This window comes from Thunnus albacares, chromosome 19 (assembly GCF_914725855.1).
Source record: "Thunnus albacares chromosome 19, fThuAlb1.1, whole genome shotgun sequence".
In the NCBI taxonomy this organism is placed as follows: Eukaryota; Metazoa; Chordata; class Actinopteri; order Scombriformes; family Scombridae; genus Thunnus; species Thunnus albacares.
The window spans coordinates 17553921-17580285 of NC_058124.1; the positions used below are offsets into that span (position 1 = coordinate 17553921).

Consider the following 26365-nt stretch of genomic DNA (forward strand, 5'->3'; position numbering starts at 1 on the left):
TTTTCTATACTTTTATCTACGAAAAAAAGACCAAAACCAAGTATGAATTAATCCTATTAACAAATATTGCCTGTGTAGCTAAAGTCTAATATGGCTTAATCTTCTTTTTCATTGTTATTTAATAACTATTAAAATTAAAAACACATCAGTGAGACAACATTGCACTGGCTGACATGTTCCTTCATTATGATGAAAATGGGCGCTGTAATTTACTTTGAATCGATCGCACATACACTATCCTGCTGCTGTAAATAGCACATATTCATCCACGGTTAAAAATAGTCCCCAATAAATGCACTATTTACTCTTATTTGAGTAATGTTTACAAAAAACTTCAGTGCCCTGCTGTTTTATAAAATTATTTAGCTTTTAAGTAGCATTTGTGACCCATTTTCTTCAGTACATGTGTCTCTAAATAAAGACATTGGGATGTTGTTGGTTTTTATGTTTTCATGGGATTTTATGATTGTAAGAAAAATATGGAATAACAGCAGCTTTTCCCCTTTAAATATACTCAGTGCTCATGATCATAAATCACTTTTTATTTCTTTTTAAGTGTGACTGTTTTATGTTTTTTCTCATGCCTTTTACCTTCTTATATATTTATTACAATGCAGTTTTTGGAAAGATTATCAAACTCGAGTGACTTAATTTGATCATTTCCTTCTGACGTCTTGCTGAAATAGAGAATTAGAGCCAGAAATTACGCCTTGGCTCACATACTTCTCTGAACAAATGCCCCCTCACTGAATTCCTCTCATTTGTTGCATTTACAATTCAGCAAACCTGAGAAATGAACTGCAGCTGTAATTGTGTCGCCTGCCGGTGCCAGCCCTAGACTGCCTGTGTTTTCCTCTCACTCCTGAGGTGTTGGATCAATATGGAATCCAGGTTCCTTTGTATAGCTTGTCTGATGCTTGAGCTGAGACCTCTCCAAACCTTTATGTTTTCAGCCTCTGAAATCTCTCAGATGAAGAGTGTGTGATTGCAGATATCTGCAGGGCTGGTGTGTGTGTGTATGTGTGTGTGTGTGTTAACGTTCAATGCTGTTAACATATAACAGGTTTGTGAATCAATGGTTTTAGCCTTTTTTCTCTGCGTATATATGTGTGTGTGTGTGTGCACGCACATATGTGAGGCTTGTACGACACACGGCGCATGTGCTGCATCTGTACGGGTGCGTGCACGAGGTCTGTGTGCGCATGGTGTGTGTCCTTGTGTTTGTTCAATGCGGCAGAGGGTGGAGTGGCAGATCAATAGGAAACAAATGAATTCAGATCAATATTAAGCCAGGGAGTGAAGGAGAGAGAAGGAGAGATTGAAAGCGAGTGAGTGGGGTGATGCACCACAGAGGAGGAGGAGGAGGAGGAGGGGAAGGAGGAGGAGGAGGAGGGGTGGTGGTGGGTTGGAGGGGTGATGTGTTACCAGCAGCACAGCGACTAACTGTACACTTGGGAAAGACCACTCATTTCTACAGCCAAAACCTCAGCGCTTTGAGGTCATTGACGGTTAAAATGGATGGTTAAGCGAGGTAGAGAGAAAACAGAGAGACATGAGAGCAGCGGTGCGCTGGAGAGAAGCCCGGCATTCCTGCATCAATGGTCGGGTTCTGTTTTAGTGGACGGCAGCAGTGAAATGAGACCAGATAGTGCTTCTTTTTCATCATATATTTGTTTTTAATTTCAGTGAGACCCTTTCCTGGTTAAAAAAAGTTACTTTTCTGTTGTTGTTGTTTTTTTTTTTTGTTTTTTTTACAAATATCCCTTTAAAAGGTGTGCCGAAAGTGACGTCTGAATTTTAATCTTTTTTATACATCCACTCTTTCGACACTTTTTCATGCTTGTAATGTTTCATGCAGCTAAATGTGACAATAATCATTATAAATATAACCATCATTACCATTAAATGTTTATTACAGTATTTTAATATGACCATTATGACACTGTTTCACTTTTTTTTTTGTCAAACACTAATCTGGCAATGACTGTGGTGAGACAGTCATGGCTGTAAATAAACAAACCTTGATCTCACATCTCACAGGGGCGACATCTGCTACTGTCAGCACACGGCAGCTGTAGTCAAAGTGAACTTTGACCCTTTTACTCCCATTCCCTTCCTAAATAACACATTTTCCTTCTCCCCGAGCATGATAAGATTAGAAATCTCGGGCTAGCTAGGATTTAATTCTGACCTTTCAACTTAAAACTCCCAGTTGGAGCTTGACATTTACAGCTAAACCAGTAAATACCGAATACATTCAGATTGGAGGGTTTGACTTCTAATGTCCAATTCCTGCAAGATTTACAAAAAACCAAGGTTCAAAAATTCTGGTTCAAACATCATTTACACTACTACTAAACAATCTTTGGCAATGTTAATTCTGGTTTGCACTCATAAAAAACTCTAATTCTTGGGTGGATTTGGAGGCTACTGGCCTTCAATCTTCATGTCTGAGGAAAGCTGTTTTCCATGCAACAGCACATGTAAGGTCCTCTACTGAAATGTGATACACCAGTCAACTGTATGTTTATCTAGGCTGTGATGGAAAAATCACCAGGGATTTGATCAAGTATCTTATTTCTATTGTTGAGAATATTATTTTGAGCTGTATCGATGTAATTCTCTTTTACTTTTTTAAACTCTTTAGGTATTTATGTAGGTTCACAGTGTTTGCAACATTATTGTATAAGCCACAGTCATTATCTCAGTTGCATTCATCAACATCAGGTCTATTTATTGGTGAGATACAGTATATCATACCAGAGCAGTGATTTCTGTCTATGCTGGGGAAAAAAAAAAAAAAAAATTGAGATTCTTTCACTCGTAGTATCGCCTTGAAATTGCTAACAGGATTGCTTAGCTTTGTGTATCTGCTCATCTCTCGGCTGTGAGATCAAAGCATCAAGAGCCATTTTGGGAGTCGGTACTGAATGAGACTTTGAAGTGATAGTGGCGAAAACAAACACATGGGCGCTGAGTGCTTGTGAACGGGCACTCTCCGCTACCAGCTCAAGGTTCCTCAGCTCTTGAGATGGATTTCAATGATACATACCTCAGTTAGCTTTGAGTGCCGTATCTATGATGCCTTAGAGAAAATACTGTACGCTGTAAGGGATATTGTTTAATTGGAGAGACTACATATAGCCATGGATTCCCCTTCAAGGAGAAGCATGAATAGCATTGAATACTATGAGACAGATTTTATTGGCGGTTAATGTTAGCTTCATACTGTAAGTATTTAGAGAGCATCAGGTTAAATTTCACATCCAGCTACATATGTTTGACCTTGTAAACTATGATCTAATTGGGTTTCATTAAATCTTTTACAGTATAATCAGCTAAGAGTCTAATGTGCTCAGTGAAAGCTGTTAATTTTTCCTATTCTGTTGGAAAATTAGGTTTGGCAGAAAGTTATAATGATAACTTATACATGCAACAAAAATATTACAAAAATGAGTAAGGGATGTCCAAATAACCAGCTGAAATTTTATGTTGGAAATTTAGCTCTCACAATTAAAACTTCACTTAATTCACATTTTGGCTATATTCCCCTATCATTAAAAACGGATCAACGATGACAATTGAACTCATTATTATAATCATCACAGCTATAACTGTGATTAATAAGCTACATCTGCAACTAACAGTTAATATCATTAATGATTGGTCATTTTGGTCTCAAAAATGTAAGAAAACTGTCGATTACATTTTCCGGCAAATCAAGGTTGCATGTTTTGTCTGATCAACTTTCCAAAATCCAAAGTAATTCATTTTACTATCATAGAAAACCAGCAAATATTCACACTGGGACAGAGAATGTTTGGCATTTTAGTGGATTATCAAAGTTGTTGCAGGCTAATTTTCAAATTTTCATTTTACTAATAAATAATAAACGAATCATTTTAGCTAGCATATAATGTGGATTTACAGTTTAGCCATGACTGTATTAGACAGTGAGAAATTTCTCTCAGTTTATATACATCAAAGCAGTCAGATTATAGATCATACGTTGTATTGTCTTTTAGTGTGTCTCTGTGCTACATAAATGGTACAATGCTTCATATGAATCATCATAAATTGCATACTTTGCAGAACCCAACGGACCCAGTGGAGCAAAGGAGGGACTGGGTGAGAGGAGTTGCAGCCTGCGACAGCTGCCTTCTGAGTCAATCTATCAGACTTCAGTACGGGAAATAATGTCTGAAGCGGTGAGCTCAGCAGTCCTTCAACCACATCACTGTCGCTCATTTCACTCTTGTTGAACTCACACTATCATTTTCACCTTTGGCAATTTTCGCACAGTGAGTAAAGTTGAGAGACAGTGACCATGGATACAAACGAGATAAAGAGGGAGGCAGAGAGAGAGAGAGAGGGAGACGGAGGCTGCAGATAAAAATGTGTGTGTGTGTGTAATCTGTTATGTGTGAGAAAAGGAACATGAGAGAAAAAGAAAAAGATCCAAATGACTAATGATTATTTATCACAAACCTAACTTGACATTTTCAAATTGCTTACTTCGTCTGCTCAACTGTACAAAACTAAAAAGAAAAGACTTCATATGTGCGAAGTTGAAATCAGCAAACGTTTAACATGTTTCCCTAATAAATGACTTTCAAACATTATTGTTTCATTAAATAATCGACTGATTGTTTCTGCACTAATTATAAGTTGGCTTTGTTTCATGCAAAGACTCATTTTCCATTTTGGCTTATCCGATAGAGGAAGTAAAACCCCACAGAGATAGCTGAAGAGAGAGAGAGACAGACAGACAGACAGACAGACAGAGAGAGAGACAGTGAGAGATACCTGAGGCAGTGATGTAGAACATCAACTCCAACCAGACAGTCTGCTAAAAAAAAAAAAAGCATGGAGAAGCAAACATCGCCATGTCTCTCAGCTTTTCTTCCTCTCTCTCTTTTTTTAATCTGACAACCTCCCCCCTCTCTGTCTGTCTCTCTGTCTGTCTGTCTCTCTCTCTCTCTCTCTCTGTCCCCCTGAGCTGTGTTCTGTGTGTTCCATCCCCGCCTCTCTCCATCTCCGTGCCTCTAATGTGCTTTGGCGTGTGTTACCCACGGGTGCTTGTGCACTGCTGCCGCCATCCTAAAGCCGGGTCAGGGGGGCAGCTGAAGCGGCGCGATGCTGTCTGTGACATCATCAGTCACTGCTATTACTCACGTCTCACCTCCCCTCACTGTCTGAAACTGCCAGGGCTTTAGGTGCTTGGTGGCGGGCCCGGCCGACACAGACACGCACGCACAGACTCCCGGAGCTAAATTAAACGGCATTTGAGGAGCTTCGTTCAAAATGCGAATCGAATTTGGAAATTTTGGTTATCTGAAATTGTTTAGTCAGTATCTCGCACACAGCTGACACATAATCTTAATGTATTGTGCAATCACTTCGTCACAGTCGGTGTCTGAACATGCCTGAAATGTTGAATACATATTTTATGGAATTAAAGTCTTCACTTCATAATTCAGATAGACAGCTTTAGCCTAAACAAACTACAAGATGGGTATTAAATATTTTAACATGCAAGAATAGTTCAGATGGTTTGGTACGCTGGTCTATGACAGAAAAGTATGCTAAAAAATGATTATATGTATATGTATCAGGGCTTATTATCTATTAATCTGTTGATTACTTTTTTTAATTCATCTAATCATGGTTTAGTCTCTAAAATGTCTAAAAAAACCCACCCATCAAATGTCTTGAGGTATAAAACTGTGCAGTCTACATCTGTGCGAAAGAGAGAAATGTGCTTCTGTTCAGTGAGCATGTGCGCCAGGTTCAGAGTGTGTCAAATCACCACATCTGCCATCAGTGGAAACGCTCCCGTACCTGGGGGTCTGTCTGTCACCCCCGCTGTCAGCCAATGAAGAGGTGAGACTCTACAAACTCCTTCACTCAGGGATACAGATAGCTGGTCTGAAGCCCCTCTGCCTCTGTGTGGGAACACACCGTATAAATCATACATGACCAGCACCACCAGGCACCATACGCATGCTACTGCACTGCATTAATAACAAGCTTGCCAGTGCCGTGTTCACAAGAATACAGAGAATGTATATGTCTACATCTTTTTTGTCTCACTCCCCTGCACTCCCGCCCGCCATGTCCTCTTGAAAGCATCTGCGGCAGTGAACTCAATGTGCCACAGAAAAAGAGCAAGACAGACTTGACACAAAAAAAAAAAGAGAGGAGGGTGAAGGGTTGCAGAACGGATAAACCAGACAACGACAGAATAATGACGTTTAGAGTATAAATACCTAAAGGCATGAATATTTGAAGAAGAAGAAAAACAGGAACAGAAAGTGCACGGGGACAAATAAAAGACAGAACGAACAGTGAGAAAAGCACGAGGCAAAGTAGGACAGCAAAATAGACGGCGTGACTGAAAGACAGACAGACAGATTAACTAAAAGAGACACAAGAGAGAGACAGAGACAGACAAAGAGCGAGCAGGAAGAACAAAAGATGAAATGGTGGAAAACGAGAGAGAGAGAGAGAGAGAGAGAGAGGAAGGAGAGAAAGAAAGATAGACTTGGAGCCAGACACGAGGAAAAAGAGGGGTGAGAGAGAGAGAGAAAGACAGGCAGAGAGCATTAGAGAGAGAGATAGAGGAGAGCAATGAGACGGAGGCGCAGGGCGGCAGTGCGCATGCTAAAATAGGTGGCAGACTCTTGTCAGTGCAGTGACCTAGTCGCGCAGGACTGAGGAATTCTCCCCGTCGACCCGGACACATTCCTCCGGTCCTCAGACGTTAACCCATGCCACACCACCATACTGTACTGCAGTGGCTTACATGGCTTCTCCGTCACTCAGCGTGCTACACCAATGAAAAATATCAGCTCAACTATCAGACGTGCACACATGCTGCTGATATTACTATAGAGAAAGCATTAACATATCCGATTTTGAGTGTCTGCTTGCGAATGAATCTGGAAATAAAGGAACCGCAGCTTATTTGTAACATGCTTCTTGAAAGTGGGAGCAAACTGCTACAAATCTCTGAGCAAACACCTTCTACAAGAATTGAAATATCAGGTGAAGTACGCAGCTCCACCAGCTCTGAATCAACGGTCTGTGCCGCCAGGGAAGAATGTGTGTGCATGTGTGTGCACAGGGCCCTGCAAAAACACATTGTGAGAATATCAGGGCAAGAAGGGCTCTATTGTGTCACGGAGGCAGAATGTAGCTCTTATTCTCCTGCTGCTGGACCGGGGGCATGGGGGTGACATCAGCACAAAGACGAAAATGTAATGTGAGGCATCTCCAAAGCTAGCTTCAAGGCTAGACCACAGGCCGCTCTTTATACCCAAACTCTCTCACTTTTCAACAACATCTGATAATCGGGACGTGACCAACAGATGACCCTTCCACTTGTTGCTTACTAAGATAAGTCACAGCCAACAGTGTTACAGCAAACTGACTCAAACGGGCGTGCTAGCAAAATGAAAGATTGTCTGCTTGCTGCTTTCACGTCGGCCCACAGTTAGCACATATCTGTGAGGTTAATCACGACAGAATGACTCAGGGAAGAGTAACTCAATTATTCTGATGGTGCATCGACGTTTCGATCGGGCCACAGACTAAAATGGCTGACCAAGTGTTCCTGACTGCTGAGTGCCATTAAGCAAAAAATCTGGTCAGTAAAGCACTCGATTTTACATAAAACTATACGTAGGCTAAATCTTTTGGGACAAAAAGAAAGGTGCAGGATACGCTGCTTATTCTGGATTCTTTTTAAATAAAAGAAATGTACTGAAAATATATTCTTACCTGATAAAAAATCCTGTCTTCAATGAAAAAGTTGTGGTTGTCTCAAAGGCTGAATCTGAAAAACAGAAAAATATATACTACATTATTTGTTTTATCATTAGAAACATGATTTTTGTCTGTTAAGCTAGCCTGGATCCAGCCTTCTTCTTCACTTTAATTCACAGTACCTTTACTGTATATTCAACCTTACTTCAATTAAATGAGTGAAAATGGTGATATACATATAACAATATCAGACAGTATACATATAAAATTGTTTCTATTGTAACTTTAAGATCTTTTTCACTTTTTCAACCTAAATCCCTAAATGCAGCACTTCTGATTCTTCCAGTCGTTTCATTGTCCTATCCGTATTTCACACCAGGGCTGTTTGGCTCCGGTACGAGCACTAGTCGGTTTGTCAGTTTCCAGCTAGGGAAACACAAATTCAGCAGCACAAATTCAAACCTGCTATACACAATGGCAACTTGCATGGGAATTCCTGAGGTCTGTTCGATCCATTAATGTATGCTGCGGTTGAATGTCATCAATTATGAATGAGAAACACACGAGATTCACAGAAGAACTGGAGCTGGTGGAGAATCATGGGAATGGCGCTGGACTGTAGTGCCTTTAATATTTGTAACATATTGTGTGAAGATATAAGCAAGTTTTGGGTAGACTAATCTTAAAAGGGTGTACACTTCTGATGCAAACCAATAATTAGATTCGAGTTTGAATTGAATCAGAGATGAGTGAAGTTAATTTAGGACATAAGAGTTAGTCTGTAGCTTAAATAGGATTAGATTAGTTTTGCCTAATTACACAGAAATGTACATAAAATTACTAAAGACACAAACAGCCTGCAGCAAACTGTTTCTGCTATAGGTGACGTTGTTCTACTTCCTCAGACTTTAGGTGTCAGGCACTCAAGTCCATATGTGTGGATACTGCAGTATCTTTAAGCAACCAGGGCCTCTTCCCCTTTAAGGGCCAGGTATTCAGGAGTGTGTTGACCCTGCCAGTGAGTTCATACCATAAGCAGACCCATATAGCTTCTCCTCCAGAGCCCCTGATCACGAGCCTGCTGAGCTGCCGCCTCAGTTATGTAAGATTACATAACACCAGGTCTGTCTGAGTAATATTTCATAACCTGGGGGTCCCACTACACTGGCATTACCATCAAATCCCCTCAGGAGTGGAATCAAATGTGCTAGGCAGGTTTGGTAGAGTAAAAGTCAAATTTGAAAACAAATAAGAGCAAGTTCAGAGCTCTGGGAGGGGAGGGGGGGTGGGGTATTATCTCTCTTTAACCTTCTTGTGTCTTTAGCTGAAAATCCCAGACGATGGATTCCCGCAAAATTTTGACATCAAAGAATTTCCCCTTCATTTTCTTGAGAGCTACAGTGGAGGTCACAGAAAGGTCGAGCCCGCGACGCCACTAAACAAAAGCGTCCTCCCCCCTTGGCTTATCACAGAATGCAGTGATGCTGTCTGCCCATAAATGTCATATCATTGTGTATTATCAAATGACTGAATGTAAATGAATTCAGCACACATTTCGACACTGCACGTTATTAGAAAACTAGGCCAGTAACTGTTATCTAACGGCCTTGACTATACAATTAGGTTCTCTTTTTTAACCATATCTACAGTATGTATTTTTTTTTAAATGTCCTCAGAGGTGCCCCCTTTTTAATCAAAACTTTTTTTTGACAAGCGTGTCCTCGTATAACTTAAATAACCTCGCTCCATTCATAAAGAACAGATTTTAAACCCGGCAGATGCCAGAAACTAGCGCAAACAATCAAAAAGGTGTTTCAGGGCTTATCGTTTCAAGTAACACACACTTGTACACCAATAAAAATTGTCGACAGCAGAGGAAAACACACATATATATGCGCTCTCCTCGAAACGATACCAGTGAGCAATCTTGGATACAGATAACAAACTGTGGCGAGTGATAGAGAAAATGTGGGCAGAGATAACAGGAGGATATGTAAATAAAAAAACAGAGTAGGCATATATAAAACACAGGAGAAGGAAAAAAGGGAAAGGAAAGAGATGCCAGGAGATATCTGAGGCTGATACTGCGGGAGAAAAAGGTATATTCCATGGAGGTTAAAGCGGATAGACCACAAATGGACGATAGCAGACTTGTGTTATGTATCCTATGCCTCCGCCTGCTGCCCAGCGTTATTCCTACTGTACTTACAGTACAATAACGCATTATTATCCACTACTGTCGACATCACAGATATGCAACATTTACGCAATCATTTGTACAAAAGCCTCCATCTTTACAGTACCTGTAACTTCACCCCATCAAAAAAAAGTAATCTTGACCAAATGCGTAGGTTATAAAAACGAGAAAACTTGTTGAAACTGACTCCAGTTTGTTACTTAGCTTAGGCCCTGGAATAAATCCACCCTCATCTTTTGTTGATACCGAACCACATCTTGGACTGTAGGTTTTTGTCTTTACGGGCGGACCGACAGATAGATTGGGGATACCCGGATGAACGGATGGAAGATGGGATAGAAAAAGGGGGTTGAAGCATGGGAGGAGTAAAAAAAAAAAAATGGAGAAGAAGAAGAAACCCTGCAGTACTTACAGCATTTTCACCTCTCTTTTTCACCTCATTTTAACGACTCGCCGTTCATTTCTGTGCGTTTTATAACTAACAACGTCGCACAATCATTCCTTGAATATGAAACGTGATTGTGCAAATCCACGCATGCGTAAGCAGGAGTGACCAGCCGCCACTGCCGGCTAACTCTAAATCACACACCCCAACATACTAACACACACACACACATGCACAGACTCACAGATACACATGACTAATACAGACAGATACAGATACACACAAATGCACACACCCTGCCTCCTTCATGTGCTAGCCTCCCATGTATGGGCCCCCTAAAACTGGGTGCGCTCAGTGATCCCTTTCTAAAGCCCTCATCTAAATGTGAGCAGAGGTAATCCTTCAAGGAGAGGCAAAGAGAACAGAGATAACCCATGATAAAGAGGAGCCGAAGGAGAAAAGAGAGAAAGACAGTGAAAGAGAGAGAGAGAGAGAGAGAGAGGTGGAGCGCGAGATGGGATAGATGAACAGGATGGGGGGATTAGCAACCTAGGGAACACATTTTTCAAACAAGAAAAAAAAAAAAAAAGAGGAGAGTTGAAAAATCAAGTGGGCGATATGAAGGCAAGGCGGGGGAGAGGAGAATGCTTAAAAGAAGAAAAAAAAACGAAAGGGAGGATGCATGTATGGAAAAGCAAAAAGGACATGTACATACAGTATACTCACAGATGAATGAGAGGGTGGCCGGAGAAGTGATGAAAAATCATGTCAAAAAACAAAAATCAAAGGCGACCAGAGAGTGCGAGCGTGAGTTTGGAGAGAAGTCCAGTTTCTTGCGATTCTGGAGTTTTGTTTTTTCTCCTTTTTCCCGCGATTTTGCCAATTCCTATCCAGCCGTCCCTCCTTCCTAAGTCTATCCCCTACTGGTCCCCCTTCTTCTCTCTTCCCCCTCCCGTTTTTTCTTGCCAGTGCCGGTACTCTTTCTCCTACCTCTCTCTCTCTCTCTCTCTTTCTCTGTCTTTCTCGCTTTCTCCCGCAGACCATGCTCTCCATTTTCCCCTCATTCTTTTCCTCTGTCCCCTTCATCTGTCCATTCATCGGACACTCTTTTTCCTTTTCTTCACCCTCAGCTCCCACTTCAGAATACAGATTTTTTTTAAAAAAGGGTTTCTTAACAGGAGTTCAAATTGTTTAAAAAAACTGCAGAAGAATAGGAAAAAAAAACTGTTTACAGGAAAAGGACAAGAGGTTTGTGGCATGCAGTCTAACGCAGGGACAATCCACGGCCTGCGTTTTTCAGGGGCGCCACGCATAGTAGGGGTGAAGCGTCTGTGTGGTGTTGCCTCCGTATATGAGGGAATAACCAAAAGGCAAAGAATGGCAGCAAAAGAAAAAGAAGGTAAAAAACCGAGCTCGTTGCGGTCGGTCTCCAGTGAAAGTGGATAGTAAGCGCGCGTGAGGGGAAGGAGTGGGAAGGAGTCCGGGGTGTGTGCATGTGTGTATGTGAAGAGGTGGGAGGGGAGAGAAAGGAGAGCCAGAGAGAAAGAGAGAGAAAGAGAGAGAGAGAGAGAGAGAGAGAGAGAGAGAGACTGGGGAAATATCCAAGAGGGAGGGATAGAGGAGGAGTGTGTCGGTGGGGAGAGGAAAGAGGAGGGGGCAGGAATAGGAATACATTTTTTTTTTTTTTTTTTTTTTTTTTACACTCACGGTATTCGAATTTTGTGCTTTTCATTTTTTCACCCCTTCAGTCCAAGGCTAATACCTTCTCTTTCTGTGAGGAGAAAATAGAGAGGAAGAAAGAAGAAGAGAAAGAGCTACTGTGTGCTTTGTCTCCCGCCCCTGCCGTTCCTTTTCCTGGTTTCCTTTCTGCTCCGTCTCTCCTCTATTCAGCCTATTTTCTGCACGTGCACTTGAACTCTAAATCCTGTCTGCTTTCCCCTCCCCTCTCTCTCCCTCTCTCTCTCTCTAACTGCGCATCTGTGTGTCTCTGCCTCTCTCTCTCTCTCTCGAAATAGTGCTAACAGGCAGGAGAGAGAGCGAGCGGGAGGGAAAAGGAGAGGGCGAGGGGGACAAAAAAGGGGAGAGAGATGTTGAGAGGGGGGGAGGGGAAGAAGCTTAGACGGGCTGACAGAGAGAGCACAGGGCTGCTCTGTGTGTGTGTGTGTGTGTGTGTGTGTGTGTGTGCGTATGAACATGTCTGCACATTTGTAAACACACATTCATCTACCTTGGCTTTAGATGCAATGTTTCACACACTGGTGGTAATCCGCATATGATGTTAGCCGACATACAAGAAAAGAAATACATGACTTTTTGGGGGCAAGGGGAAGAAATAATTAAAACTACAGAGATTCACTATATTTTCAGCATTTTATAATGTAAAACTACTACTGCTACTCATACCTAAACAAGTGAAAATTAAGCAATGCTTTGGAGACAAGTTACAATGTAAATAGTTCTGCAAGAAATTATTAGTTAAATTATTTTTTTAATTCATCATTCGGTCAGAAAAAATGTCAAAATTATGATAAAATCATCATCACCATCACGTGTTAGAAAATGCCTTTATATGCTTAACAATCAAAAACCAAATGGGATTCAAAATGGAGCTACAAAGCAGCAACTCCCCCCATTTGAGAAGCTGTAACTAGGAAATGTTTGGTACTTTTACTTGATAAATGACCAATATAATGAATCAATTATCAAAGTTCTCACAAGTTAATTTTTTAGTGATTTACTAATCAATTAATTGGCTACCAATACTGTAATTGCATCAGCTCTCAAAGCATCTTCCTGTCCGTTTTTTTTTACCTAGCATGCAGTTAAGATATACACACATTGGATTTGGCTCAGTTTATATTTTTAGATCATTTTTTTAATGCTAAAAGAAATTTTCATCTCTCATCCATTCATCAGGACATTAACAGAAAATTAAAAATGTATTTCTGAAAATTAATCACTTCAGTCATTTAATCTGGTTAAAATACTCAACATTTGTTGGTCACATCTTTAAAAATGCTTGTTTTCTGTTTTTCACATCGCTATTAAATATATACTTTGGGAGTCTATTTGCTATACATCAGAATTATTCATTCCTTGATCTCTTAAACTTGTAATTGACATTTGATATTATTTTTTACATTATATACTGCAAATGACTGATAATCTACAGACTAAACAACAGTAAAAAAAAAAAACCCAAACCATTAGTTGCAGCTCTTGTAGGATTTAACCTGCGTGGCATGTCAGACAGTTGCTTTAGTGCCTTTAAAGCAGAGTCACTAACATAGATACAGTAAACCTGAGAGGTTTTTATATTTACTGCTAGTGCACACATTTTGTGGTTGTGTTGAATTTCAATTTGGTTTAAAGGTTGCCAGCAGACTTTGTGACAGGTAAGCAGAGGATGTGGTATGAATGAAACTGTGGGATAATTCAAGCGTAATTGTTTTTTTACATTCCATTACTTAAACAGATGTGAGGACAGAGGAAAGGCAAGGAGGGTCACGGCAGGTTAAAATCTTTGTAGAAATGTTCTGAATACCTTGTCACCTTGGCTAGGAAGCTTTTTCTGTAGTCTCTCTTAATGCCAGGAATGAAAGCCTTTATTAATAAAATACTGATACTCGCTGCGTACTGCTTTGTCGTCCAAGGGCAGCAGTCACCTTGGCAAAACACAGGCCTGGACACCAGCCTGAATGTTAGATGGCATATTATAAGTGAGGTTACGTTGCCACTGCAGCAAACAGTCACCACATGATGATGAAAGAAAGCGATTACATTTTATGAAAAGTGTGATCTGAGTTCTATCATAATGTACATTCATCTCTGAATTTCTTTTAAGCTATAAATAAGCACATTTTTATAAACCCAGTGTGCAAATCTCTATTCTGCAAATCAAAGCAACATGTTGACTCAGACAGTTAATGCTGCCTGCCGGGTTAAAAAAAACAACAAAAAACAATAAACTACTAAAGGGTTAACGTTACCAAATCTCCACTGTTTGTCTTCTTTCTCCTCGTCTGCTGCTGACTGCACCACACTTCTTGAAAAGCCTTTTGAGTCTGATAAAACAGAGAAATGGGGCCAGAGATATGAAAAAAAACTAACCACAACAACACTACCCTCTGGTGGGTTTCAGCGGGTATCGCTAACACTCAGCATCCAAAGTGAAAAAAGAAAAAAAAATCACACTTTAAACATCAATTTGACACATATGTGAGGCATATAAACCGCATGGTTAATTAGAAAATAGGAATATTACCGTTAACGTTTGAGTCACTTTAGTTTAACGGCTGAGTTAAGCAGGAATTTCAAGCTGGCGAGGTTAATTCAGGCTACAGTATCATCCTTCCCAAATGAGGGCAGTCTCCTTCCCTCCCTCCCTGCTCAGCATCCTTGCCTCTGCTGCTTCTCCGCATTAGCCACTGGGACCAAACAAACTCCATCCCAAAGCGCCTGGCTGCCGGCTTTTGCAAAGGTATATGACATGTAATATATTTATTATTACTGGATAATATAAGGGGCTGTGTGTACGGGTAACTGCCAGAGCCGTTACAACTCAACTGCTGTCAGTTAGTGTAGCTAGCTGGGTTAGTAGCTAACGTTAGCATAGAGTTCTAACGGCTGCGGCGCGCGGTGCATCTCTGGCTCTAATTAAAACCGTTTTAAATTGTGATTTTTTTTAAGCTCACCTTTGACTTCAACTCGCTTTTCAGATGCCCAGTGTCACGGTGAAAGATGTCAACCAGCAGGACTTTGTCAGGGCGCTGTCAGCTTTCCTCAAAAAGTAAGTTAGGCTTAAAAAAAAAAAAAGAAAAGAAAAAAGAACAGCCTACATACTGCATGACTGGCTGATATCCACCTGTCAATCACACACCATGATGGCGCATGTAAATAACAGTGAGAAAATACAATGTATTTTTATTTAGTTGAAGCTGAAGATCTTTATTTTCCTCATTTATAATAAGATGAAGGGGAATTCCATGTTTTTAAGCAGACCTGAGAGACCTTAAAGCAGTGGTTCTCAAAGTGGGGTCCCTGAGGGGCCTCCTAGGGGTCACCAGCAAAATGGGGAGTCATTTATTTTCATATATATGATTATATATTTCTATAATTCCATCTATAAGTAACACAGTGACATAATGTGTGACTATTTTGGTCATGGGTTTCATACACTTTCTGTAATAAAACATCTAAAAGCAAAAATTGTATTAGATGGGGTTTCGTGCTCTAGTTTGTGTCAGTTTAGGGGTCCTTGATGTGAAAAAGTTTGAGAACCACAGCTTTAACAATTCACAATATTTCAAGACTGTCTTAAAACAACAAGCAGACACCCAAATGAACAATGAAATGGGTTTTTTTGAGCTTCTCAAATGTGAATATTTTCTGGTTTCTTTAGTCCTTTATGACAGTAAACAGAATATCTTTGGGTTGTGGACTGTTGGACAAAAGGAAATTGGGAAACGGTGATTGGCATTTTTCACCATTTTCTTACATTTTATAGAACAAGCAACTAATTGATTAATCGAGAAAATAATAGACAGATTAATTGGTAATGAAAATAAACTTTAGTTGCAGCCCTGTAAAGAGGATCCCTTCATAATGCACTTACAATGTTAGTGATGGGAGACAAACTCTACAGTCGTCCTTTTGTGCAAAAATGTATTTAAAAGTTTATTTGAAGCTGATATGAAGCTTCAGCCACCCAAATGAGTCAAATCAAGTAGATATCTTTCAACGTTACAGTCTTTTTAGTGCCACACTAATACGGTAATGCCATATACAACTCAACAACATGATTGTCTTGAGTTCATGTTTTTCACAATTAATGAATAAATAAGGCATTATGAAATAAATAATTTTATGAATACATACAAACAAATGTATTTTGTCTGAATGTTCACTCATACTGGCTCTGTTAACATTGCGACAAAATTGTGAAACAGTTGTTTGTGCAGTAAATTAAGAATTTTACCACAGAAAGTTACAAGTTAGTTTTAAGAGACTGTAAAAATGACCATAATGTTCAAGAGGGTCACTGAATTCAACATGTAGATATGGAAACCCAAAATTAAATCAATGAACAAACAAGATATTATGAAATAAATAATTATAAAATTAAATACAAACAAATGTATCTATTCTTTAACAGAGAGTCACATTGAGAAGAACGGCATTTTTAAATAAAAACAGACTTTGGAAAAAGGGCACATTTATTTTTATTTTATTACTTATTATGAAATAAAAACTGCTGGCTGGAATGAAATAAAAAAAATGACCTGCAAAAACATTGATATTGTGTATTTAAGGATAATCAGCATATTTTCTAAAATATTGGATTATTTCACAATTTCATGGTCATTATTTACATTGTCTGTACTTATTCATATGAGGACGCCTCTCCATGTATTGTCACATGTTGGTTTCAACCATTTCAACAGACATCGGCACTCAAACTGCCTTATTTAAATACATTAACAAATACATATTACGTAACACATATGTTTTGAATAAATCCAATTTCCCCGTGCCATATGTTGTTTTAGGAAACAGTCTAGTCAGTTGATTCATCACATCAACTGATAATTGATTTTTCAGGTCTGGCAAACTGAAAGTCCCAGAATGGGTTGACACCGTGAAGCTTGCCAGGCACAAGGAGCTGGCTCCCTGCGACGACAACTGGTTTTACACCAGAGCAGGTGGGTCATACTGGAAATGTTTCCCATATTATTGAAACAATAATTACAGTCGGAAGAACATAAATTTGCAACAATTTTAACAGTTGATAAATCACTAAAAATAATTAAGCAAATGATAAACATGTTAGATTCTGGCTTCTCTAATGTAAGGATTTGCATATTTTTTACTCTCTCAAACTGTTTCCCTTCAGTTTTCTTTTTTACTTTAACTGGTGCTCAGATAAAATAAGCAACTGGAGGACAACATCTTGGAAATCTGGCCTTATTTTTTTTTTACTTTTTTCCCCCTAAACAATTAGTTGATTAATCAAAACAAATATTTATTCAAATAGTCAGCAATTAAAATAATTGCTACCACCCTAGCTTAGTGAAATGAAACATTTTGTCATTTCCTTCATGCCAAAACTATATTGTATTAGTGCACTACAAGTGGGTATCCCGAACATGTGATTTTATACTAAATTGCACAAATGAAAATATGAGTGAAACACATTTTCCTGGAGACCCCTGTATTATCTCAAGGACTCCTGGTGCTCTCTGGACCTTATTTTAACAAGCAGTGTGATATACGATCATACACAAACAGTTGTGTAATCTCTGTGAGGTTTTCCCAACCTGCCATAACATATACAATGGACGCATTTGCACGCAGTCCTCTCAGCTGCTGTATGTTATCTACTCAGGCATGGAAACCACACAATAGTATAAGAGGCTGTGGCGGGTGGCGAGGGGTTGTCAAACATTTGATAAGTTGGAATGTGTGATTTCATGTCTGTTGGGTGAGCAAGTCAAGAACATTTCTGATGTTTGATTAAAGGACATATTGCAACATATATACTGTTTGTACGTCTCCACCAGCGTCCACAGCCCGTCACCTGTACCTGCGAGGAGGGGTGGGCGTTGGCTCTATGATCAAGATCTACGGAGGCCGTCAGAGGAATGGCGTTTGCCCGGCCCACTTCAGCGTTGGGTCTAGGAATGTGGCAAGAAAGGTCCTCCAAGCTCTGGAGGGCCTCAAGATGGTGGAGAAGGACCCCAATGGGTATGAGGGAGAGGGAGGGGGGATGCTGATATTGAGACTGTGTTGCCCTGATTTGAATAAGTAATCAATGTTTTATGTTTTAATGTACTTACAGCGGACGCAGACTTACCCCTCAGGGCCAGAGAGACCTGGATAGGATTGCTGGTCAGGTGGGTTATTGATATCATTAGCTACAGTGCATATGTGTTAGCTGATATTAATATTAAACTGATCCTCATAGCCACAAGTGATATTGATGGGATAACGTAGTGCTGCAGGATTCATAAAGTCAGTGAAATGACTCAGCAATTTCTGTTATGCAGCAATATCTATCTCAGGTTTGCTAACTTCAGCCACTGTAAGCTAAATAAACTAAAAATGTCTGTCAGTAAGTTATTGGTCATGCCAGACTATTTAAGGCGACTATTCCAGAGTGTATTGAACTGGGCATGGATGTGTTTTATTGCTTATGACTACAACCTTTTATTTCTAAAAACATGAGTGCGTTATTTCATCTTTCAAAATTTATATAGTGTCACTTTTAAGAGGAACTTAACACCCTGTTTTAGCTTTAAAGACGCTTCCTCCCATATTCAAGAAGTGCTTTATGGGCATGAGTACAAAGCAATAGGTCGCAGATGCTTTTTAGTCTGGAGGACAACATTACTTGATTGAAAAAGACAAAGAGCTAGCAGTGCAGTGACATTACATTACAGACTGTAAATAGACTTAACCAAACAGACTTTTTCCATTTTTTTTTAATTAAATGACGTATTTTAAATAAAAAGGAAAGTATGCACACATTGATTAGAAGAGTGATTTGCAGCTCCCTCTCTAACCTTTGTTCTGACACTGTTTTTTTATATCCTCTACCTTATCAAATGTTTACATAAAGAGGGATGACAAATATATGTATATATTAAAAAAACTAAAATTAAATTAGTTAATAAATGTAGATGCTTGCATGCTGGCATTTTCCTGGCATGGTTTGGTCCTATTTATCTCCTGCAAATCAGTACACAGTTATTCTGAGTCATTTTATTTAATGATGAATCAATTTCAAATCATCAAAATGCATCAAAGTTTCACTGAATGGTTTGATCCATCTCGTGTCAGTTATTACCATAAAGACAATGATTAAAACTAAATCTATACTGTAATATTTGCATTTACTGTATTTTCCCGAAATTCTCTGAGTCTGACTGCTTCCCTGTTTCCCATTACTGTACGACTTTAACCTCTGTTTTCTCCGTCTCTGTCTCTCTATCTCTGTGTTTAGGTTGCCTCAGCAAACAAGAAACAGCGAAGTTTACAAAGCGCCATCTGAGGAATGCATGCAAAGAATCCAGACAAGTCAAATGCAGTTATGCCTTACTGCTTATTTACTCGAGTTTGCTTGTCTCCCATATCACTCCAGTGCCCACAGTAACCCCAGTGCAAAGGGCATTTCATAGAGATGCATGTGTACAACAGTAAGTACAAATTCAATACTATACATAGATGTTTTGCCATTTTAGATTTGCCTTTTGCTTGTAATTCGTCGTGAATTTCAAGACAGCAGTGGCCTTAAGATGGGAAAAACACTGAGTGATACACCAGACACAGAAACACTAAGCAGTAATATCAATTAACAGCATGTTAATATTGTTTTGCCAACAACTGTGAACCTTAATACAGAAAAAAATGCATTTGGATGCTTAAGTATGATTTTATTCATTTATCCAACTGTTTGTTGCTTGCAGATTATTGCATAGAGATGTTATTTATGAGATGTATATGAGTGATGAACAATAATACAAAGGTTGTCCCAAATAAACTGAGTGTCCGAGTATGGTGGCGTAATGTCTGCTTGCACTTGGATGTATGTGTGACAGCTGTGTGTGTGTGTGTGTGTTTAGTTGTTGCGCATGACAGCACTGATCCAGCTGTTGTAGCGGCACACTCGGGCATAGACGCTGGGGTGTCCTTTCATGGCGCAGTCATAACCCCAGGACACCACTCCCTGCAGCTGACCATTACACACCAGAGGACCACCAGAGTCTCCCTGCACACACAGACAGAGGAGGAACAACAGTGGTCAGAGTCAGTATATTTTACATTTTATGATCACAGTGAGACAGTCACTCAAAATATAAATATAGATTCATGTATTCCCCCTACAGAACAAATTATCTGATTAGATTTTGGAGCTCCTTCCTCCAAATTTTTATATTAATGAGGGAAAAAAGATCTTAGCATTAGCTTGTTAATAGGCTTTATCACAGCAAACATTTGACTTGTCACAGTTGGAAAAGCTCCATTTTATTCAAGTCTCCCAGTAAGATATGTAAGTTTGACAATGAGTCAGCATGAACAATACCAAGATCCTCAATGTGAAGCAGCTAAATGGACCTCAGCCATCAATAATTGTATTATTTACATCTGTGCTTTCTCTATTCTAACATGTTAAAATGTGAAAAACGCCTACGCACAAAAATAGGAGGGGTTTATATAGATAAAATGTTTATTTCATGATGTACCACAATATTAATGTATTATTTTATATTACATTTTTTGGGGGGGAAAAATTGAGAAACCTTTTATAAATAAAAATAACTAGATAGATTTTTGTTTAATCCAGTGAATTAAATATCATACCTTCATCCTGTAGGTGCACATTGATTTACAATCTCAAATCTAAAACTGCCATAAAGCATAAAGTCCTGCTTGTGGATTTGCAGCATTGCCCAAAATGACTTCTTGATACACCCAAAGATATTAATGTGATCGCTACCATCAGCTGTAAATAGTGAGGCAAAATCTCTGAAGGTTGACAAATTTTTAGCATTTTGTGAGTAGAATTGGGTGGTATATCCTTCTCAGAAATATGATCATACTAAAACCACCTATGTGGCATTATAAAACCACTATTTAGACAAATATATTCTATACAGGTAGTTTACTTAGTGATCACATGAGCATAGCATGCTTATAATTAATATATCATGGCATTCTTAGCTGATTATTGATTAATCAGTTTATTCTTAGTTTGTTACTAAGAGAAATAAAATTATTACTATTTTATATCGATGTATGATTTACTCTTTTAGCTCTCTCCCAGTTTTAGTTTTACCAGACCTCTTTTTCTAACCTGTATAGACTAAATTTCAATCAAGTGAGGTGTAAAGCAGAAAACCATGTTCAGAGGGCGTTTAAGAAGCAAGTATACTTGATGTTTGCTGGATATCACTGAGTCAGACAGTCTGTATACTGCTGGGACAAGATGCACACTCATGCACCACCTGACTCCCTGTGTATTCACAGTGGTTCAGTCCAACTCACTTGGCAGCTGCTGGCTCCTCCGTGCATGAATCCCGAGCAAACCATGTTGTCGGTGAAGAGGTGGGGGTAGGCGTTCCTGCAGATTCTGTCGTCGATGATGGGCTGCCTCAGACACTGCAGCCTGTCGGGGTAGTTGTCTGAGGAGCAAGGAGGAAACAGTATAACATTGAACTTAAATACATGCTGTGTTCAGCTGATGAGCATCAGTGTTAAATGAGTAATGTAGTGATGACTTGATTAATGGATTATTAGTCCATTGACGGTTAATAAATTAATAGTTTAAGTTATTTATCAAGCAAAATTGCAAATGTTCGCACATTCCAGTTTCTCCAATGTAAGAATTTGCTGTTTTTCTCTGTTTTTATGTCACTATAAATTGAATACAGTTGGGTTTTGGACTATTGGTCAAGCGAAACAAGCAATATAAGGATGTCACATGGGGTCCTTGAAAGTTATGAGGGGCTTTTTTTTAAAACAATTTTCTGGTATTTTATGGATTAACAATTAAATGATTAATCTATAAAATAACATATTAATCAATAATACAATAAATCTCTTGCTACTCTGAAATAATCTAAGCAATCTGGAGCTGCAAATCCATATGGTACGTGCTTGAAATATACTATATACAATAAAAAAACTTAAACTTTTTTCATCAGTAGATATAACGCTTCTTAAAAGCTTCTAAGGAACTTAAGTTGTTTACATGAAGTTTAGAGCTTTGGATGCTGATATACGCTGTTGTTTCCTGACACCAAACTGCTCCTGATGATGGTTTTGAAGTAAAACTGAAAGCTTGAGACAAGAACAATACCATCCTTTCTTGGAGTATTTGTTAAATATCAGTGGATCTCTTGTCTTGTATAAAATAAAAACTGCATTTCTCCTGTGTCAAGTGTGTACTTATTTTAAGGGAATTTTGTATACTTTATGTTTTGTATGTTTAATGTATTTTGACATTTCAATTCACACACTATAAAGACTCTAATACTTGTTGCGACTATGCCTGAGTCACTGAAAGAAGAGCTAAACATGTCCTGCAGTTTGCTTGTTGTGTAAATGACTAAATATTTAATTGTTGGTAGACCAAGGCAGAAGAGGTCATGCTGACCGTCTGGATCTTGATCCCTCTTTTGGTCTCATGCAATACATGTAATTAGACTTATCTTAAAGAATAGGTTCATAATTTTTCAAGTGTGTCTTAAAACAACAGTCAGTTGCTCATATGAACACTGAAAGAGGTTGTAATAATTCCTCCTGTGCATACTGGCTGTTAAAAGATCCCTTTCAAATGAATGAATGAATGAATTATGTATGAAAAATACATAAAATCATAGAAAATATGCCCAAGACTCATTCACATCCACAGTGTGGGGTTAGGCTGTTCAGGGTTCCACCAAATGAAGCTAGATTTCTTTTTTCAGTAAAGTTTCTGAACTTGTAGAAAATTTGAGACCATTATAACTCTCTCCTCTCTTTCTTCCTCTCAGCTTTCGGGCTCAACTTACTGCCGTTGGCGGACGTGTTGCCCCATCCGGACACCAGGCAGTTCTCGTCGGCCACGGGGCAGCGAGAGGGCAGGGACACAGTCTGGACGTAGCTGTTGAGGGCGGCGGGGCGGCTCAGCTTGATCAGCATGATGTCGTTGTCCAGGTTGTAGCTGTTGTACTGCGGGTGCTTGATCAGCTTGGCAGAGTCAATCCACTGCTCGGTGCCTTCATTCACAGCGATGTTGTGCTCACCAAGACGGACCTGGATACGACTGGTCATGGTAAGAAAGTTAATTTAAAAAGTCTGCTTTCTTAAAAATGTTGAATTCAACTATCTGTTTGTATGATATGATGATATGATATTTCTACAAAATGATCATATTTATTTAAAGTAAGCCTGTAACATGTGGCCACAAGTGAGAAGATTAAAGCAATCCAGTAGATGACATCAGCAAACATTTACCTGTAAGTTTATTAAATTTATCAAGGGTGCGTTTTATTTATTGTGAATATTTTTTTTATTTGTAATAGAAAGGTTGTGTAATTTCTGGAGCTGCAACGATTAATTGATTGGTTGAACAACAGAAAAATTAATCAACTATTTTGATAATCGATTAATAACTGTGAGTAATTTTTTAAAGAATAAATACAAAAATTCTCTCCCTTCAGATTCTTAAATGTGAACATTTTCTGTTTTTTTTAGTCTTAGTTGATAGTAGAATATTTGTGTTCTGGATAAAAACAAGACATTTTAGGACATCTTGGGCTTTGGGAAACAACCGTAATCGTAATTTTCTGGCATTTTATAGAACAATCTCCAGATTAATTGATAATGAAAATAATTAGTGGCAGCCCTTGTCGGGTACTATTGAGAGATAAGTGGCCAAAAGCAGCAGTTTAGGGATTTTAAGCTGCCTTTTCTGTTTTAGTTTAATTCCTCAAATTCTAAAAATGTATGTTTACACTCATGTTTCAGTCAGTTATTCAGCCACCAGCAGTTGGTTTCAGTTAAATATTCTGTTGCTACCACAGTAGAAACCACAACAGTCCCCCTATAGCAGTTGCACATGACATGTTACACTGACAAACATTATCGACTCCAAAAATGTCCTTGTTGCCCTCTTATAATTACAGCTATTTTGTGATTGTTTTTGTGACTTGTAATTTAGTTTTTAAATTATACTAGTCGTCTGAGGCTAATGTGTTGCTACCACTGTGAATTTACTGCAAATTTATTCATTTAACCTTCTTGCTTATACTCTAGAGGACTCTGTGTGTTTACTAGATTAATTACTGTGTTGTACTTTCTATGGGGACCAAATGGTGGCCTCTCATCGGTGATACTTTTTTCTCCATACTTTTTTGAATCTACAGTAGTGTCCTTTCTGTGTGAAGTCATTTTAACATTACCTTTGGTCTAACTTGTTTATGGTATCTCACCATTTTCTGAATGCAATCACCTCAGTTGAATTTTTTGTTATATCCAAGACTGTTTCCTCTGTTTCACAACTGCTTCCAGTAAAGACTTAAAGGCCAACTACTTCAACCTTTATTGGAAATCTGTTTATCTCGTTGCATAGCTGTACTCCTACACACATAGTGAGGCCAGAGGGCCAAAATATATATATATATATATATATATATATATATATAATTCCAATCCCAACACAATTTGCAGAGGATATGAAGGTGGCTGTAATGAGAGGTTTGACTATAAAGCGGCCATTCAAAATGTTCCTTCCTGTACTTACGACTTATAGCAGTGAGCGGCAGACACCACCCACAGGCTGGAGATGAGGGAGCCTCCGCAGAAGTGGTAGCCAGCGTTCAGAGACACCTGGTAGGGAACAGAGTGCCTGGGACACTCATACCCTCCGACAATCTTATCATCCTCGGCTGCAGCAACTGCAACGGTATATGAGGGATGGTATGTAATATGGAAAACCTAGAAATACTTAATCTTTGCCTTGAAGGAAAATATACACACAATATGTAAGTGGCTGTAGCAGCTGATATGTTTTTAAAACTGTATGGTTATGGTCGAATTAAAATTGCTATATATGACAAGATTTGGTTTATCTCTTACATGCTGCTCCAAGCAAAGCCAGGAATACCAGAGCCTTCATGATGATGCTCATCTGAATGTCAGAGAAAACCCAGACTGTAACTCCTTATATATATCCATCCTGCCCTTTACGTTCCAGAGTTTCTCAAGGTCAGTAAGATAAAAGGTGATACTCTGTTCTGGGAAAGAGCCACATGGCTGAAGGCAACAGCATGACCTTGAGTGGTATAGAAAATAAAGGGATAAAACGCCCCAGGGCACTCCTGATTGAACACTGTTCCTGATTTGACTGTTATGCAACGGCAGTTATGTAATTTTAATCCAGCGCAGCCTATATATGTGCAGATGCAAATTAGGAACATAAACGTCAACATCTTCAGTGCAGAAGACCAGTTTTAGACTCATGAGACGGATGTCACGTTTTCAACAGTGTGAATTTGTTCAGCAATACAGAAACATTATTTTAACTGTGGATATATCTGATAGCAGTTTGCAGGTGTCGCTGGTCTCAACTCAGCAGGCTGCAGGAACAGGTTTAACAGAAATCCATAGAAAACCTGATAAGACTGTTCCAAAAATGCAGAATTAATACGAGCACACATCTGTAAAGATATATCAAATAATGTCCAGAATGTTTTTACCTCCTGAAGGGCAATGATATCATATAGTACACCAAAAAAACAATGGATGTATGGTTCCAATTTTTGTTATATGTTTATATTTTGATCTAATTGATAATTGATCTTTTCTATATGTGTAGCATCAGAATGACCAACCTACAGTAACTTAAGATAACCCTCCTTATACAACCAGGCTGACCAGACCTTCTGTTTAACAAAAAACATCACAAATTTTACATATTTATAATGTACTGCATGGACATTCACTTAAGAATCACAAGTGATATTTTCATTTATTTAATTTACTGAAATATTTACTGAATGCTAAACATATTGATTGAGAAAATAAAGGAAAGGAAATTTGGAACATGTCAAATTTTTATTGGAACATAAATTAAAAAAAAAAAAAAAAAAGGTAGGTAAAAAAATATTTAACAGGTTTAGAAATTCTTTATACAACTATATACAGGCACAGATCCATTGTGAGCCGATAAAGTAACAAAGCTTTAGCATGTCAAATTCAATAATCCTAAAAAGACAAAACAAAAACAAAAAAAACAGCCCAAAACATACATCAACGGCATTCAGGACTTGAGTTGAGACCAAGTCAAACCATAACCTAAACACTAGGATCGTATCTACGTCCGTTACGAGGGTGTGGTTGCACACAGGAGCAACTGAGCACAAAACACACAAAACAACAAAGAAAAAAAAAACAAAAAACAGTGGCTACCTATTCTTATGAAATAATTGCAGGCATAATATGTCAGAGTATTGGTGTTATTCATTTGACCATCA

The 26365-nt window shown here is 38.8% G+C and overlaps 3 protein-coding genes across 7 annotated transcripts in view; 1 reads left to right on the plus strand and 2 right to left on the minus strand.

The window, feature by feature from the left end:
• Positions 1-15131, minus strand: part of si:ch211-288g17.3 (chromosomal protein D1) — a 41531-nt gene extending 26400 nt beyond the window's left edge. Inside the window, exons 1-4 of one of the 5 annotated variants that reach the window (XM_044335664.1) lie at positions 14614-14705; positions 14339-14413; positions 7783-7837; positions 5842-5945 (exon numbers count right to left, since the gene is read on the minus strand). The gene's annotated coding sequence lies outside the window, so the exon portion shown is untranslated. Of the gene's footprint in view, positions 1-5841; positions 5946-7782; positions 7838-10070; positions 10091-11075; positions 11270-14338; positions 14414-14613; positions 14706-15043 lie in introns of those variants that run through there. The other 4 variants (XM_044335662.1, XM_044335663.1, XM_044335666.1 and 1 more) reach the window with 4 other exon arrangements.
• Positions 14701-19462, plus strand: LOC122969727 (40S ribosomal protein S19). Its single transcript, XM_044335671.1, has 6 exons — positions 14701-14829; positions 15068-15138; positions 16950-17050; positions 17909-18092; positions 18187-18241; positions 19351-19462. Exons 2-6 carry the CDS (start codon positions 15068-15070, stop codon positions 19396-19398), a joined length of 459 nt encoding a protein of 152 aa, XP_044191606.1. The 5' UTR covers positions 14701-14829; the 3' UTR covers positions 19399-19462.
• A 74-nt stretch (positions 19463-19536) lies between these two features.
• On the minus strand, positions 19537-26266 carry LOC122969726 (trypsin-3-like). The gene is made up of 5 exons (XM_044335670.1): positions 24969-26266; positions 24634-24787; positions 22901-23154; positions 21393-21529; positions 19537-20115 (listed from the first exon to the last, which is right to left on the minus strand). The coding sequence occupies exons 1-5, from the start codon at positions 25018-25020 to the stop codon at positions 19966-19968; spliced, it is 747 nt and encodes a 248-aa protein (XP_044191605.1). The 5' UTR covers positions 25021-26266; the 3' UTR covers positions 19537-19965.
• Positions 26267-26365: the final 99 nt, after the last annotated feature.

Coding starts and splice junctions, on each gene's coding strand:
- LOC122969727 (XM_044335671.1), top strand. CDS start 15,068: ATGCCCAGTGTCACGGTGAAAGATGTCAACCAGCAGGACTTTGTCAGG. Junction 15,139..16,949: donor CTGTCAGCTTTCCTCAAAAA/GTAAGTTAGGCT, acceptor TTGATTTTTCAG/GTCTGGCAAACTGAAAGTCC. Junction 18,242..19,350: donor TGGATAGGATTGCTGGTCAG/GTGGGTTATTGA, acceptor CTCTGTGTTTAG/GTTGCCTCAGCAAACAAGAA.
- LOC122969726 (XM_044335670.1), bottom strand. CDS start 25,020: ATGAGCATCATCATGAAGGCTCTGGTATTCCTGGCTTTGCTTGGAGCA. Junction 24,788..24,968: donor GGCTTTGCTTGGAGCAGCAT/GTAAGAGATAAA, acceptor ATACCGTTGCAG/TTGCTGCAGCCGAGGATGAT. Junction 21,530..22,900: donor CAACACGTCCGCCAACGGCA/GTAAGTTGAGCC, acceptor CTTGCTCCTCAG/ACAACTACCCCGACAGGCTG.